General features: G+C 36.2%; 3 protein-coding genes across 4 annotated transcripts; 2 read left to right on the top strand and 1 right to left on the bottom strand.

Moving 5' to 3' along the window:
* Nucleotides 1–1200: 1200 nt before the first annotated feature.
* Nucleotides 1201–1788, top strand: LOC142170188 (uncharacterized). Its single transcript, XM_075232027.1, has one exon. It carries the CDS (start codon nucleotides 1201–1203, stop codon nucleotides 1786–1788), a length of 588 nt encoding a protein of 195 aa, XP_075088128.1.
* A 3018-nt stretch (nucleotides 1789–4806) lies between these two features.
* Nucleotides 4807–5346, top strand: LOC142170187 (uncharacterized). Its single transcript, XM_075232026.1, has one exon. It carries the CDS (start codon nucleotides 4807–4809, stop codon nucleotides 5344–5346), a length of 540 nt encoding a protein of 179 aa, XP_075088127.1.
* Nucleotides 5347–8642: 3296 nt separating this feature from the next.
* Nucleotides 8643–15785, bottom strand: LOC107794990 (geranylgeranyl transferase type-2 subunit alpha 1). Of its 2 annotated transcripts, none has more exons than XM_016617546.2 (8): nucleotides 15468–15785; nucleotides 15200–15368; nucleotides 14247–14407; nucleotides 14059–14163; nucleotides 11984–12781; nucleotides 11701–11890; nucleotides 10889–11072; nucleotides 8643–9223 (listed from the first exon to the last, which is right to left on the bottom strand). In XM_016617546.2, exons 1-8 carry the CDS (start codon nucleotides 15581–15583, stop codon nucleotides 8832–8834), a joined length of 2115 nt encoding a protein of 704 aa, XP_016473032.1. In that variant the 5' UTR covers nucleotides 15584–15785; the 3' UTR covers nucleotides 8643–8831. The 2 variants fall into 2 exon arrangements, with proteins under 2 accessions (XP_016473032.1, XP_016473033.1); XM_016617547.2 differs by lacking the exon at nucleotides 8643–9223 and adding an exon at nucleotides 10094–10493 and having other exon boundaries at nucleotides 15468–15773.
* Between the last annotated feature and the right edge of the window lie 542 nt (nucleotides 15786–16327).

Here is a 16327-nt window from a genome sequence, read left to right as displayed (position 1 = left end):
ACACTGCCAGCCTAGCTAATCCTTGCATGTGCAATAAAGTACACCTTCAACACCTATCCCAAGTCTCTCCCGTTGGCCAAAAAATGGTTAAAGAAATCATACACGTTACAGGGACAAAATCTACACAAAATCCTACTAATACCATCGGCTCAAGCAACTCCCAAAGCATGCAAATAGAGGTAATAAGTATTGACCTCGCTAGAACACTAGAATCCATAGTTACCCCTTCAGAAAACTCTTCTACTTCCCATAATGTAAACCACCCCTCAAGTAGTAAATATGCCCAGAATCCCAGTATCCCAAAGAAGGCGTTATCGTCTAGTCCAAATCCTAAGGCATCAACGAGCCCATACAATGGCCAACCCTCCGATTCCTCAGGCAGCACAAACAAACAACCAAATCTTCTTTGTTCAACTACCCCTCCCTCAAGACCATCAACCCCTCTCCTGGATAGAGCAAGCATTAATGGGGCATGCAACATCATTCAACATGATATTGGATGGACAAAATTCTCACTTCCTTGCCCAGCTAGTATTGGAAGGGATGCATATGGTCATGAGCAACTACTTCAACCATGTTTGGTTGAACAACATACTTCACCCCCTAGCTCCATCGATGAACTCCAACCTAGCCCAAACTATGAGAAACCAATGGAGTCTACCACCCCACTTCAACCCAATCTAAACTCAGAATATGCAAATGGATCTCACATTCTTTCCACCGGGGGACATCTCGAACATGAACCCAATATTTATGCCATGGACCATGACATACACCCATGCAATGAATCAGATGGCCAACTAAATGCAAATTCCTCCACATGCAAATAATCCCCAACCAAACGGTCCTCTAGATCAAAACAATGTTCCACAACAACAAGCTCCTCCCAATCAACCAGAACCAGAAGACCAACCAATAGAGGATGCATAGGAGTTGAACTTGCTGGGGTCAGACCAAATCCTAGAGTTTTCAAGTCTAAACGATGTAAAGGTATATCTATTTAGGAAAATGCACGAGAAGAGATATATTTTCAGTTGTCCCCCAACACTTTACAAATTCTCGATAGATGTCAAGCCTCCACTACCCAATTGTGGGAAGCCATGCAATGATCCTGGTACCTTCGATCAGGAGGAACCCAACTCCCCCTTCACAGAGAATGAGGGACAATGGTAGCATGCATAACCCTAATCTCCTAATATGATGCCTCATCCAGTTAACTTCATCATTTGGAACATAAGGGGTGGTAATAACGATGCTTTTAGGGTAAACTTTAGAGAAATGATCGATACCCATAAACCCAGTGTTGTGACCTTAGTAGAGACTCGTATGGAAATCCATGTCTCTCTCCTTAATGACTTTCCCTTCACTCAAATGATTGAAGTCCCAACTGAGGGACAATCTGGAGGAATGGTCATTCTATGGAAATCAGATGTGGTTACAGTGAAGGACTTTGTGAGAAGGAACCAAGATATACATGCCAATATTGAGGTATGTCCATTAAATATTTCTTGGCTTTTTTCATCTATTTATGCTAGTACTAAAGTAGCAAGTAGGAATAATCTTTGGAGTAATATTGAAGGAATTTATGAGCATTATAAAGGTCATTGGCTCTTGGGAGGTGATTTTAATGATACTTTTTTCATGGATGATAAATTTGGGGGTAGGAGAGTTAACAGTAGACGTAGTTCCCGTTTATGGTCTAGTGTTAATCATTGTAACCTTTTCGATTTGGTTTTAAAGGTTGTAAATATACGTGGTCTAATAATCGTAGAAAGTCTAACAAATTAATTATGGAATGTTTAGATAGATTTTTTGTAAACGATACTTGGATGAGTCTATTTCCAAAAGTTATGGTTGTCCATCTCCCAAAAATACACTCTAATCATAACCCCTTATTACTCCAATTAGTCCCTAACAATAGATTTCATAAGGGTAAACCATTTAGACTGGAATCTATATGGTGTAGGCATCCTGACTTTGTTAATATAGTCAGGACTTGTTGGCAAACTAATGATCTCCCTAAGGCTCAACAGATTTTCAAAGAAAAAATAATTCCATGGAAAAATGATACCTTTTGTGATATCTTTAAAAGAAAAAAAATTTGTTGGCACGCCTAGATGGAATTCAGAATTCGCCAAAGTATCACTAGTCCTTTTCTAATGAATTTGGAAACTACTCTCCAACAAGAATATAATGCCCTTTTAAAAATGGAAGAAAACTTTTGGAAGCTTCGTTCAAGAATTAGTTGGGGTAATGAAGGTGATGCTAACACTCGTTTCTTCCATAGTATGACTACCAATAGAAAACGTGATAACTCTATCTTGTACTTTAAAGATGAAAATGGTAATTGGATTTCTAATGCTAAGTCCATTTTAGAACACACTTTCAACTATTTTGATAATTCCTACAAGACTTCTAAAACCATTAGTAAGATGGCTTGTTTCAAAAATCAAAATGACTTTTTCAGAACCAATGATTTAATCATCCTTGTTAATCCTTTTACAAAGGAAGAAATTAGGAAAACTATTTTTTCGTTCAAGACTTTTAAAACCCCGGGTCCGGATGGTATTCACCCTTTCTTTTATTAGAAATATTGGAATATAGTTGGTGATTCAATCATAAAATTTTACCAAGATGCCTTTGAATCACAATCTCTCCCTCAGGGTATTAACGATACATACTTGTGCCTCATACTAAAAATTAACAATGCCACTGATCTAAAAATCTTCAGACCTATTGGACTTTGTAATACGGTGTACAAAATTATTGCTAATAGACTAAAACAATTTCTTTCAGTCATTATTAGCCCTACTCAATCGAGTTTTTAAAAAAATAGGAGAGCCAGCGATAATGCCATTGTCATTCAAGAAATTATCAATAATATGTGCTCTTCAAATAGTTCTAAATATGATATGTTATTAAAAATCGACCTCGAAAAGGTTTTTGATAAGTTAGAATGGGATTTTATTCATAAAACTCTAGTTTTCTTTCACTTTCCTTCCAATATTTCTAAACTCATTATGCACTGTATTTGCACTAGTAAAATTGGTATTCTTGTCAATGGAACCAAGACTAATTTCTTTAGCCCAAGTAAAGGAATTTGGCAAGGTGATCCCATATCACTATACATATTTATTCTATGTATGAAACTTATGTCTAGGTTAATTGATAATCAAGTGGATACTTTAAAGTGGGATCCGATAAAAATTACCCCATGGGGTCCTTATTTTTCACACCTGTTCTTTGCTGACGATTTGACCTTAATGGGTAAAGCCAACCATAAGACGGGTAATTGTATTAATCAGTGCCTTAATTTATTTATAGAAGAAACTGGGTTGTCTATAAATTACTCTAAATCTAGGATTGTGTTCTCCAAAAAATGTCCACGGGACATTTCAAGTCATTTTGCTAGCTTATTTAACATAAGGCCTAGTGTTGAGTTTGGAAAATATCTTGGATTCCCAATCCTAAATCTCAAGCCAAAGCCCAAGGATTTTCAGTTTTTCATTGATAAAATGCAAGCTAAACTCTTACTTTGGAAAACTAATCTTCTTAATATTGCGGGAAGAACCACCTTAGCATCCTCAACTCTTAATGATATGCCTTCTCATGTTATGCAATACACTATACTCCCTAAAAAAGTGTTAAATCAGATTGATAAGATTCAAAGGAATTTCATATGGGGTACCACTAATACTAAGAAAAAACTCCATTTAATTAATTGAAAAACAGTCACAAAACAAAAATCTGAAGGAGGCCTAGGAATTCATACAGCCTTACAAAAAAATTCTGTTCTCCTCACTAGCCTTAGCTGGCGCCTTATAAATTTTCCTAACAACCCTTGGGCTCAACTAATTGCTAGTAAATATGCCCATAAAAAAACTTCCCCAAAGTGTTCCTTATCTGGGCAGCTCTTCTAAAAGGATACAAAATCCTTACAAAAGGAATCTTGTGGCATCCGAGCAAAAATTCAAATCTTGACATTTGGACTTCTAGATGGATTCATAATGCTCCCAGCCTTAGAAATTATATAGAAGGTCCTCTCCATAAATCTGATTACTCAATCTCTCTTAGACAGCTGATTATTAATGATCAATGGGATATTTCAAAAATTTCTTTTGACCTACTCCCTTCTCTAATGAACAAAATCAAGGCTACCCCTATGTCGTTAGGCTCAATAAGTAAATATCTTATGTCCTGGGATACGAATAGCAACGGCATGTTTACATCCAAGTCCTGCTACAAACTTTTAGAGGATAACCACTTGATGATTCAGGATAAAGAGCCTGACTTCAATTGGATTTGGGATCTCCATTGTCCTACTAAAATCAAGTTCTTTATTTGGCAATGCATGCATAATAAAATTCCTTGTAGAACTTACCTACAATACATTGGTATCAATATTGATCCTAATTGCCCTATGTGCAAACAAGGACCTGAGGATGCCACTCACATTTTTCTCCTCTACCCTATAGCTACCCGTTATTGGTCTAATAATCAACCAAAGTAATGCTCAATCCAACTGGTTAGCTAGTTTAAGGGATTCTCATCTCCAAGATAGTCATCAGCATTATGCTTGGAAAAATATCCTCCCCTTTTCGATTTGGAATCTATGGTTGCCTTAGAAATAATAATAATAATAATAATAATAATAATAATAATAATAATAATAATAATAATAATAATAATAACAACATAAACAATTTGGACCTGGATATTAACCCTAGACAGGTTTTCCACCAAATATGGGAATTTCTCTTCTTTACTGAAAAAAATCTCGTACAACAATCTTCAGTCAAGATTAAAATGCACTGGGAAAGACCTCCTCCAAACAAGATAAAACTTAACATTGATGGGGCATTCTTGAAAGAAAAGCTTCATGCAGGTATAGGAGGAGTTTTCAGAAACAGCTCTGGTAAATGGATCATGGGCTTCACAAAATCTTGCTATACAACATGCTCCTTGCAGGCTGGACTTTTAGCATTGGAGCAAGGATTAAAATTAGTTGTAGACATGTCATTTGCTGCTATAGAGATTGAATCAGATTCAACGGATATAATAAAGATGCTTATTGATGAGAATGATAGTACTAATGCATGTTTACTTAACTGCAGATCATTAATGCACCGGCTGAAATCCCCGGTGATCAGGCACAATTTTAGGGAAGGAAATGCAGTAGCAAATTGCCTAGCTAAGGAAGCAGTCAAGAATTTCAAGCCGGATAAATGCTATCACCTTGCGTGCCCACCTCTTTTTGTTAAAGCCATTTTGAAAAAGGACATGCAAGGCCTTTGTTTTGGAATTAAACGACTAAGTACTAATATTTGTAATAGTCTAATAACTTAAAACAATAGAAATGTCCTTCGGGACTATGTAACTTCGGTGTAAGTTTTTGCGTATTAATATATATGCTTCCTTATCGTTCAAAAAAAAAGTTCTGGTCTCAGACTCACAGTCAGCCCAAATGGTAGAATCACCATTTTGCATCTTTGACCGACAATCCTTTTCTGGTGGAGAATATGTATAATTTTAGTTCAATTTCCTGATTCAAAAGGTTGAAGGTAAAAAACTAATTGTTGAGTTGAAAACTGACCTGCTCTTTTTCTCTTTTAGTACTCAGCTCCCTCCCCTCTTTTCCCAAAAAAGAAAAAAAATAAAAGCAAAAAACAAATGTGATGATCAGCAATGTAATGTTGATAGTTGTATTGAATTATGCTAAGGTTAATAGTTGTATTGAATTATGCAAGGAGAAACTTCATCTTTTCTAAATCTTCTTGAAAACTTGTGTTTCTTGACATCTTTTATTGTGGCGTATGAACTTTCTACTTGCTTTGATTAACACACCGTGTGATAGTTGCAGTGTTTGGTGCAAGAGTTCACAAGTTTGATAAGATCCTTCAATTTATGAACGTTGGTTAAGACTGGCAAATGATGTTATCTTTATTAAGTTTATAATGTGGCTAGTATGTGCTCTTTGGTCTTTTTAATAGCAAACCGAAACATTTTAGTAGCTAAAGAAAGGGAAATCAGCCTTGGTAGTCCATCAATTTAGAGAATTAGCATTTTTTTTCAAAAATTGGAAGGTTTCGCGTTCATTTTTAAATTCATAGACGATAATGTCTTGAAGTTGAAAACTGAAACGGAAAAGTTTTGTGTTATCGTAGCTCAAACGCATGCTAAAATTTGTTTTGATGTCATGAAATCGTGAAAATCCCTTGTTAAGCGTACTTCATCATAATATAAAAAGATCAATTATCGCACTTAAGGGTATGAACTAGTGGTCAATAAAGTGGATGAGAACCATGAGATCTCAGGTTCAAATTCCAACGGAGGCAAAAAATACTAGGTGATTCTTCTCATCTAACCAAGCCTCGGTGGATAGTACTGTGATGACTAAGATAATTTCTAAACCAAATTGAGAAGATCTAAGAGCTCCATAATTTGATTTTTGCTTAGTGTTTGGGAGTAATGTGGCCACATATAAGTTGTAATCACAATAATTCTAGTCCGATTTCTTATCACAAGGTCATTTACATTGAGGCGGACAACATGATATATTATTGAGTATGATTAATTACCCCACTAAAAGTATAATTAAAATAAAAGGTTGCTCTTTTTTTTTTAATTAAAAAAAGGTGTTGGCTTAATTTTAATAAATTCGGGCAGAAATTATTTATGAAGAGTATTTACAGGTAAGAAGTTGAAAACGTCTTCCCCAAGTTTGAGATAACTTTTGCAATAGCGTTGACCCCGTGCTCTCCAAGGCACTGGTCAATAGATCGAGTCCGCGACCTAAAAATAAGTTGATGGGTTATTCTTTATTTTTTGTCCGTTTTATGGGTAATTTGCTGTTTTAATACGCCATTTATAATATAATACTCTTAATTTATGTGACAGTGTTAGTATTTTGAGAATCAAACGAAGTTTTCGTTGACTTTAACTTTTTATATGCCATTAAATATTTTGAATTAATAATATCATGATGTTTTTGAATATGTAAAGCTTATTTTGAAAAACTTAAAAGAGTCTGTCAAATATACGATAAAAACTAAAAAAAAAAAAATTTCAAAAAGCGAATAATATCACATAAATTAAGCAGAGGGATAGTATTATTACACAGTAGGTCGCTATTTGTTTCGGCAACTTACAGGTAAAAAGTAATGTAAACAGTACGTCGCTATTTATCTTGGCGACTTACATGCACATAATTTTTTCCCGACGAACATGTATATAACAATTTAAGTGCTAATTTGAAGTATATAAAGTAAAAAGTTAAGAAAAACTTATAAGCAAAATATATTCCGCCTACAATGAGAAATGTCCTTGGGCCATTTTCGGACAACCAAATTTTTTAGATTATGAATAAGACCATCTCCACCAATAAAGTCATTGAACCTTAATCCTGACCCTCCATTAACAAGATGACAGGTCCCATAATTCAAATATGGAATTTATTTAATGAAGATTAAGGTGAAGAGGATTTTTAAAAAAAATGGAGAATCTTTACAATCTTGATCATGGGAGTATTGACCAAGAATTTAGCTTGCTCGATACTTATCTCAATACCCTATAAATAGTCTCCTGTCCTTCAAATCACAGACAAAAAAAGGAGAAACTGAAAACAGGTCCAAGAATGGAATCAAAACTACAAGAATTCCAGTTACTGATCAACATGAACAGGGCAACTTGGTACTCCATAATGCTAGCACTGCTACTAAATACTACTGCTGTATTATACTTGAATTGGATTCCTGAGAAGACAAAGCAAATACTAAGAGATAAAGCTGAAAATGAGCTACTTCCATGGCTGTCCAGAAGCATCGTTACCTTAACGATCAAATATCTGAATTTCTGCATTGCTAAGATGTTGCAGTTCAGACACCTCGCGCCAATTCAAACTGCACCTTCCACTATTATGTCACTGCTTTTCTGGGTTGCGTTAACTCGATCAGTTTCTTCATTGTATTCTTGAATCTTTGGCTTTTGGACTGTAATCCTCTTTAGTAATTGAATATTTAAAATGACAATTCAAGCCATTTTTTTCAGTCCTGTTTATGTTGGCAGTTTCAAGCTTCAATATGCCAAAATCAACTAAAAGAGGCCAGTTATAGTCTCTGGGATGCATTTTTCCACAGCTTATATCCATGCAAGCATAGATATTTTGAATGTCAAAGCATCAATTTATGAAGTATAGATAAATAAAAGTGTTCAACAAGGTGGGGGTAAGGCTGCGTAGACACTACCCTCCCCAGACCCCGCTATGTGGGATTATACTGTGTTTGTTGTTGTTATGGTAGATAAATAAATGTGCATGTAACGCTTTTTACCTGTATGCTGATGCGTATATGTTTGAATGCCATAATGGCAGAAAAAAGGGTAAAGTTGTCTCCATGTGACCTATAGGTTACGGGTTCGAGCCGTGAAATCAGCCACTGATGCCTGTATCAAGATAGGCTGCTTACATCACACCTCTAGGGATGCGGCCCTTTCCCGGACCCTGTATGAATGCGGATGCTCTATGCACCAGGTTGCCCTTTAATGGCAGAAAAAAGTAGTGTAACAGAAGAAATGTTGTCATGCTCCATTGCTGGATAATTTTGGTAGACTACTATCACTTCAATAATCAGAGAACAAACCTCTGCTCAAGTGCCAAACGGATATAGTAATATAAATTATCTAAAAACCCCAAAAATTACAAGAGTCTTGCAACAACGACATGGTACAAAAAGTTATTCTGTCCATCAAATATCTTTAATTCATAAGAGTAGTAACAAAAGATTACCATATCTGTTCTGTAAAGAAACTCAGTAACAGCGACAATGATCTAACTTTTAGTTATCTGCAATCTCACCATCAAGCCACTTTAGTGATGGTAATAGCTTAATCAGAAGTAATTTTATCTTGTCGTCCGAAACTGCATTTCCTATAACATCTAATTGTATCAAGTTCAAGTCTTTAAAAATAGTATAAACTTCCCAATTGTCAGCCACCTCATCCCAAGGCATCTCGGGTTCCTCAGCTTTCCAGTCACCTCCACTTTTATGGTTCAGAGGGGAAGAGCATAAATACCTCCTCGTGTCAATAGAGTGCGCACCAATCTCGTTGTAAGAGATATCCAAGACTTTCAGTGATCTTAGCATTCTCAAAGGCTCCAAAGCAGTAAAACTGCAAAGTTTATTGTGACTAACATTCAAACAGGTGAGAAGTTGCATCACCTCCAAGCCTGCATCAATTTTAGAGAATAATAGAATGAAGCAAGCTTCTTGGTTTAAGCAAGAAAAAGCGCCCTATTAGACGACGCTAGAAAATAAACCAAAAAATCTAATGCCGCATTATTGAAGAAAAGCATGATTTTAAGGCAAAGAATTTACGATCACAGAAAATTAGAAGCAATCCTTTGCAGTTAGCTTACGCAGTGTCATTCTAGCAATTCCACATGATTCAGAAACATAATCGAGCACTTACACGAGAAATGCCGGAGTCATTGCAACTTTTTATCACATGATCAACTTTATTGGATAACTACATTTATTGACTTCCATGCATTTGAATAACATAATTTCACACCTTTTTTCCAGAGGAAAATAGTGAGAGACACTAAAGATCTAAATATGACTAACTTTGGCTTGTCAATTTATTAATCAAACCATCAGTTAGATGGATGCTTTTCAATAAGTTATCTTCTATCTATTTAAGTTTCTTTTCATTTCACCCAGTTACGAAGATCATAAGAAATCAAGATGCTTTTTTTAAGTCAAGATCGTATCATTAATATCACACCAACATGACGTCTAAACTATTTATAATCTGCATGAGTGGCTTAACCACTCTTATCTAACCAAGTTATCCCAATAATCTACACTTCCTGATATTCTCTCTTTACACCAAACATGTGACATAGGAATGATTCGATACATCTAATATCCCTCTCACTATCATGGAAGAATCTTCTATCCCCTCTCATTCTCCATACCCATAAATCAAGATGGTTTTAAAATGCAACAAAAATTTCTTAAATCACCACATATAACTGAACAGCTAATAAGAAGGATGAACATGAATAAGGGGTAAATCTCTTGACCTATATGTGGTGTAGATGAAGGCCTTTTTCATGATAATCTTCTGAAACAACTGAGAATTTTATGTACTTGACTAGTTTGTTAGCTTGAAGATGCATGGATACAATTCTTCCATGTTACTAAATTGTATTTTCCTATGAAAAAAAGCATTGAAAAACATCACAGATAGATCTCTTATCATCCAGAAGAATGAAAAAAATTACAAGAGAAGAGCTGTTTTTGCTAAGAGTTAAACAAAGTTCTTCTTTTCTTCTTTCCTTGTTTCTTTACGCCAAACTTTGACTCGAGAAAGGCCCACCATCTTGTCCTCATAGATACCTGTTGTGTTTTCACAATCCCCTGGGCGCCGTTGCATATAAAGGAGAGAAGACAATATTGTGGCATCTTTTAGAGTTCTTTTGCTGGCCGGACCTCCTTCACCACCCGCAAAAAGGAAACTGGGTAAAGGTTACAGCGGTGGATGGCATGGATGGGTTGTAAGGTATACAAGTTTAATTATTACGATTTCAGAAGTTGCATCACAAAATTATCAAACATAACTCGACCGTATACAACACAATCTCCCTTTCCCTGGGGCATAAACAAGATTTCTTTTCTCTTTTTTTCTTTTTCTCCTGGATCATGGTTGTGCAAGATTTTGTTTCAACAAAAGAATTTCTTAACTCAGAGAGAACGCGGAAAAGACATATTTTCAGTGTATTTTTCAATAAGTTGACAAAACAAATACTATGTAAGCTCTATGTAGCCACTTTGTTTCAGAGAACTAGAGTTAGCAAGAAAAAAATAATAGAAAGAGGTAGGGAAATTACCTTCAAGTGACTGAAGTTGGTTGTTGCTGAGATCTAAGACTTGAACCCACAAAAGTTTCTCCATAGACCCAATACGTGAAAGTGAGAGATCATTAAGCCGCAGACAAAAATTATTGATTTTTGGAGAAGACGGATCCCTATATTTACAGCAGTGCTTTAGCAACAAGTCTTGATTGGAGATTATCTGCAACGTTAGATAGTAAGCTTGTGCAATTCTAGGTAAGATTCAATAACATATCACAAACGTTAGACCTACAGGGGAGAGAGAGAGAGAGAGAGAGAGAGAGATTTATCATTATTTCCACATTACCAGATGAATAAGAACCAATAAAGAGAGATCAAACAAAACACTAAAAAATAATTGGAACAAAGATGTCTAACTGCCGAGGTTTCTGAGGACCCATAAAAAGGAATGGCACTTTCGTCCACACTATCAATTACTTTCAAATTGGTTCAAATAGACAGAGCAGAGACTTTGCCCAAGAAATGGATCAACAAAATGTCGATCTGAACAGGAAATAAATCTTATACCAACTAAAGACTACTTACTGTAATTGTTTTGCTTTTTAGAAATTGAATACCTATACAAAGGTTCAAGTTTCGAAAATACAAGTTGTTGCTAGCATTGGTTGGAGGAATAAACCACAAGGTCTCCAACTTCTTTATGGCATTAGTTTCTCCAAAAGATAACACCACATTAAAGTTAAACGAGTTGGGCTTGCAAAGGATATGTTCATATAACAGAAAATTAAACTTATAATGAGCTATCCATTAGAAAACTAGGTGCAAGGAAAATACAACAGAACAGATACCTGTTTCAGAAGTACTAAACTGTACTCATCTTGGTAGTAGTGGAAATGTGCTGGGTCCATTTTCTTTAAATCATCATATAGCTGAAGAATTTCTGTGTGGTGGCTAAAATTTCTATGACTAGTGCCAGTATATGACATTAAAGTGTCATGCGCCATCAGCAGTCTTGCAAGTGTCAGCTTCCCAATTTTACTGAAACAGACAAAGAGCTTATAAGAGAAGAATAAGATGGAAAATACAGCTGCCGCAGATTGATATACTCAGCTTGTAAACAGATTTGCCTACCAGTTCATTGTTGCTAACAACTCCCTATAGTATGCTATCTCATTATCGACGGTCGTAACATTCCACTGATAGTCCACCACTTTTTCGTCTCCCTTGGTTCTTTCTATATGGAACAAGTTAGCCAGAACTGACTCAAGAAACTGTGCTTCATGAGTACAGAAACTTTCGTCATTCCAAGAGATCTTCTCTTCATTTTTCAAGTCAACATGTTCTGAACGATAAGGTGATATAGATACTGTAAATGCAATATGAGAAGAATTTCCATGATGTACGCCAGTTGAAGAGAAAATGCCTTGAGAACGAGCAAGGCTAACCTTTACTTGGTAAGCCTTTAAAGAATTTGCATGTTCCTCTGGAAAATTAAGATCTGTCAACCAAGCGTGGGTAGACGCAGTTTCATCTCCTGAGAGCGATCTCCAAACGAGCTCATTACTCACGATACTTTCACATTCAACTTCTACTGTAGATGAGCATATATTTTCAACAACTTCACTGAAATAGAGAATAAGCGGAAGTGTTCTAGTATTAGATTGAAGACTGGTAAAGGGTGAGAAAGAGCAATCCCCAAACGAACCATCCATGGGTAAGGAAAGATTACAGCCATGAGGTGGCCATGAAGAAACCAACGTCTCTAGTTTAACTGTCTGATCAAGAAGCCAAAGATGGTAAAACCAACCACTTTGATCATCTGGATCTGTGAAAAGAGCATTGCGCACAAATTCGTACTCTTCTGTAAATACATTGTCCTTGGGAGAATATCCTTTTGCTTTTTCCTTCAGCAAATGAGAAAGAAGAACACTGTACACAAGTCATTATGGGGAGAAGAACCTTTGAAAGAGATAAGAGACACATCACAGATAACAGCATTATATAGAATTTAATTCAGAATGAGAGTTCCTCATGAGCTAAAATGGCATGTGGTACTCAAATTACAGTTAATTCAGCATATAGAGATTTGAACCAGGAAGGATCTCAAATTACACTCTGGCCATGGGAACACATTTGGAAAGTCAAGGTACCATATAAGGTGGCATGCTTTACTTGGCTGATAGTTAGAGAAGCTGTTTTGACTCGGGATAACCTCAGAAAAAGGGGATTACCAATTTGTGCAAGATGCTACTTGTGTGGACAGGATACAAAGACAATCAACCATCTGCTTTTACATTGCAGAATCACTAGCCAGTTAAGCGATTTGTTCATCAATCTCAGAGGTATTAGATGGGTAATGCCTGGTAGTATTTCTGAAGTTGTGACATGTTGGAATAAAGGGGGAAATAACAGAAACAAAAGACAGGTGGAAAATTGTCCCAACAAGCATTTGGTATATGGAAGGAGAGAAACTCAAGGTGTTTTGAAGATGCAAGCAGTACTCTACAGAAGATCAAGATGGATTGTATTCTTCTTTTTTATTTTTGGTGTAAATCTGAATACATAGCTGATCTTGAGGATATTTTGGATGTACTAGGTTCCTTGTAAGAACAACAAGGATGTAGGTTTTTCAATATTTTGACGCTCTGATGTAACATCCTATTTTGGTTTCCAGCACAAACTTTGTGCTGATGTCTTATTATATACTATACAGAAAAATGTTACCATTCTCAAAAAAAAAAAAAGCATGTGGTACTTAATTGCCTACTTCTTAAATAACAAGTGCATCTTAGAGCCCATAAAAAATAACAGATTAACAGTCATGAAGCTATGGGCTTTTAAACAAATAAAATCTTCCTATAAATTTGCTCGCTAGATCCATGCTGTAACACATTTGTTGTATATCTGTCCTCCAAATATTCCAAACAGAAAAGAGTCCTATTCACACTTTCTCAACATGTAAAAAGGGCATCAATATGTGACAATGACCTGTTTAAAGGAGATCGGATAACACTACATGCTTATTGTTCCATTTGAGACAATAACTTTTGCTTGGAGGGGTATGACTGTTTTCTTGGTATGGTAGTGACTTTAGCTTTTGCGCTAGTTGAACATATCACAATCTCAAGCTAGAGAGCTTTCACTACACAGGAAATAGATCTTAACAAGAGAGAACCAAAGAGAAATTATAATAGATGCCAACATACCTGCGGTTGTGCCAAGCAGAATAGTTGCTGAAATTGTCATATATCCTTTCAGTTGTGTATTCAAGTTCCTTCTCATCTGGTATGTTCTTCAGTGCTGTGACAAACCTGAAAGGGTTTCCGAAAAGAAGAGTGCTTAAGCAAAATGCAACAGTCCAGTGATTTGCATTCAACTTAATCCAGTTAATCACCTTCTATAATTCCATGCATGGAAATTGCGGGCGTCTGCCTTCTGGAACTTACCCAGAAGCAACAATTCCTTGTCTGTAGAAGAATGCCCTTTACTCAGCACCCATTTACGGTGATGCCATGCTCCGTAAGACTTGAAATTCCTCTTCAATGCATTCTCTACCTAATCAACATACAAAACTTCAGCTGAATAATAGACAAATTCACACGAAAAATAATAGCTGAACGAAAACAATCTTTGGTCTTATTTGAACCACCAAAGCACAACAGCATAGAAGTAAGTTAAACTATACTTGAAAGTTCATTATTCATTCAATGCAGACTACTCAGTCATATTCAATCATTGCAAAACTAGTTGAGAGCCGAATACTTTATATCTATTCCAATATATTAGGCTCATACTCTTCTACTTTATATGGCTCGGGACCCTCTATGTGAAGCTTACATAAGCAGGGTTCTAATCAATCAAATTAAAGAAAAGGCAGCCCGGTACACTAAGCTCCCGCTATGCGTGGGGTCCAGGGAAGGGCCGGACCACAAGGGTCTATTGTACGCAGTCTTACCCTGCAGTCTTACCCTGCATTTCTGTAAGAGGTTGTTTCCACGCCTCGAACCCGTGACCTCCTAGTCACATGGAGGCAACTTTACCAGTTACGCCAAGGCTGCCCTTCGTTCTAATCAATCAGATTAATTAGTCATATTAGGTTTAGTTAATAACTTAGCATTGTTATTCAACTCACTTCTTGCACTTTATAATAACAGCATAAAACATCATTCCACAACAAGACCAAGTAGGCCAAAAACCAAACTATGATTTATCAGTTTAAGCACAGATTTTAGCAGAAAAAAGTAAAGTGGTGGGAGCCCCCCCCAAAAAAAAAAAAAAAACGGCCAGCTAATTGAGAATTTGGGCTACATAAAGATTGCCTTTTTTAAAATAAAAAAAATAGCATACCAATCTGAGTTCTTCATCAAGAATTGATTTAATAGACTCTTCATTATTGTCAGCTTCAGGTAGATTCAAATTATGTTGGACAGCAAGTTTTCTGTAATTCCAAGCGGTGTAGTACTCAGGATTTGACTCTAATAACTTTGCACTTACATCTAATGCTTCCTTTGTATATCTGAAAAAAGAACCCAAAAGAAAATTAGAATTGATTTAGATCAAGAACATGCAGTGAACAGAAAAAAAATAAAAATAAAAAGGAAGAAAAAAAGATTACATTTTGTTGTGATGTAATTGGAGAAATTGGGATTGGAGAGAACGTAATTTGGAAGCTTTGATAGCAGAAGCTTCTTGCTCTTCTGTTGTTGGAGCTTTGCGTGGTCTTCCGTGCATTTTTTTCACACACAATTAACACACAGATGAGTTATCAGGAGGGAAATTTTGCTTTGGGTTTAAGGGATTCTCTCAAGTATAAATACGGTTAGATCTGGTCCGATCCGAGTACTCTCACGGCCTCATTTTATACCGGAATAATGCAATAACACTTGGGCCTCATTTGTATGTCGTTAATGGAGGTATGAATTACTTGCCTTTGTTTTTAAAGTCCTTAACAGGTCAACATGTATAACAAAGACTTAATTTCATTAACACCCTATCATCAATATTTATTATTAACTATCGTCACCGTCTATCTTTATCAACTACCACCATGCCACCCACCGCCACCATCATCCTCAATCATAGCCGCCACTGTTGTCGACTACCACCACCCACTATCCTCACCATTCTAGGTGTTAGAAACTATGCGTCCACCAGACTGTATAGAGAACCGGGTTCTCTATGAGTTTCCACTGAAGATACTAATGAATCGAACTGTATAGCGATCTAGTCCTATATCAGTTCTCACAGTGCTACCTACTGAACCAGTATGTAAATGAGACACTGGATAAGTTCCCACTATATAGAGAACCAGATTCTCTATAAGTTCCCACTGTAAGCAACAGACTGTAAAACCAACCAGTTTAGGGAATCAGGTTCTCTAATTGTTCCTACAGTAGCTCGGCAGTAAGTAAAGAACACAAAGGGTTTTACGTGGAAAAATTCCAACTCAAGGGGACAAAAACCACGACCTACACT

This window comes from Nicotiana tabacum, chromosome 16 (genome assembly GCF_000715075.1).
Source record: "Nicotiana tabacum cultivar K326 chromosome 16, ASM71507v2, whole genome shotgun sequence".
Lineage (NCBI taxonomy): Eukaryota > Viridiplantae > Streptophyta > Magnoliopsida > Solanales > Solanaceae > Nicotiana > Nicotiana tabacum.
Note: the sequence above shows the minus strand (reverse complement) of the source record. Positions and strands in the feature narration are given on the sequence as shown.

Bases quoted from the DNA above. Each gene is read 5' to 3' on its own strand.
- LOC107794990 (XM_016617546.2), bottom strand. From the start codon at position 15,583: ATGCACGGAAGACCACGCAAAGCTCCAACAACAGAAGAGCAAGAAGCT. The intron at 15,369-15,467 runs GTAATCTTTTTT...TTCTTTTTTCAG, and splicing joins CAATTACATCACAACAAAAT to ATATACAAAGGAAGCATTAG. The intron at 11,891-11,983 runs GTAGGCAAATCT...TGTCTGTTTCAG, and splicing joins TTGTTAGCAACAATGAACTG to TAAAATTGGGAAGCTGACAC.
- LOC142170187 (XM_075232026.1), top strand. From the start codon at position 4,807: ATGCACTGGGAAAGACCTCCTCCAAACAAGATAAAACTTAACATTGAT.
- LOC142170188 (XM_075232027.1), top strand. From the start codon at position 1,201: ATGCCTCATCCAGTTAACTTCATCATTTGGAACATAAGGGGTGGTAAT.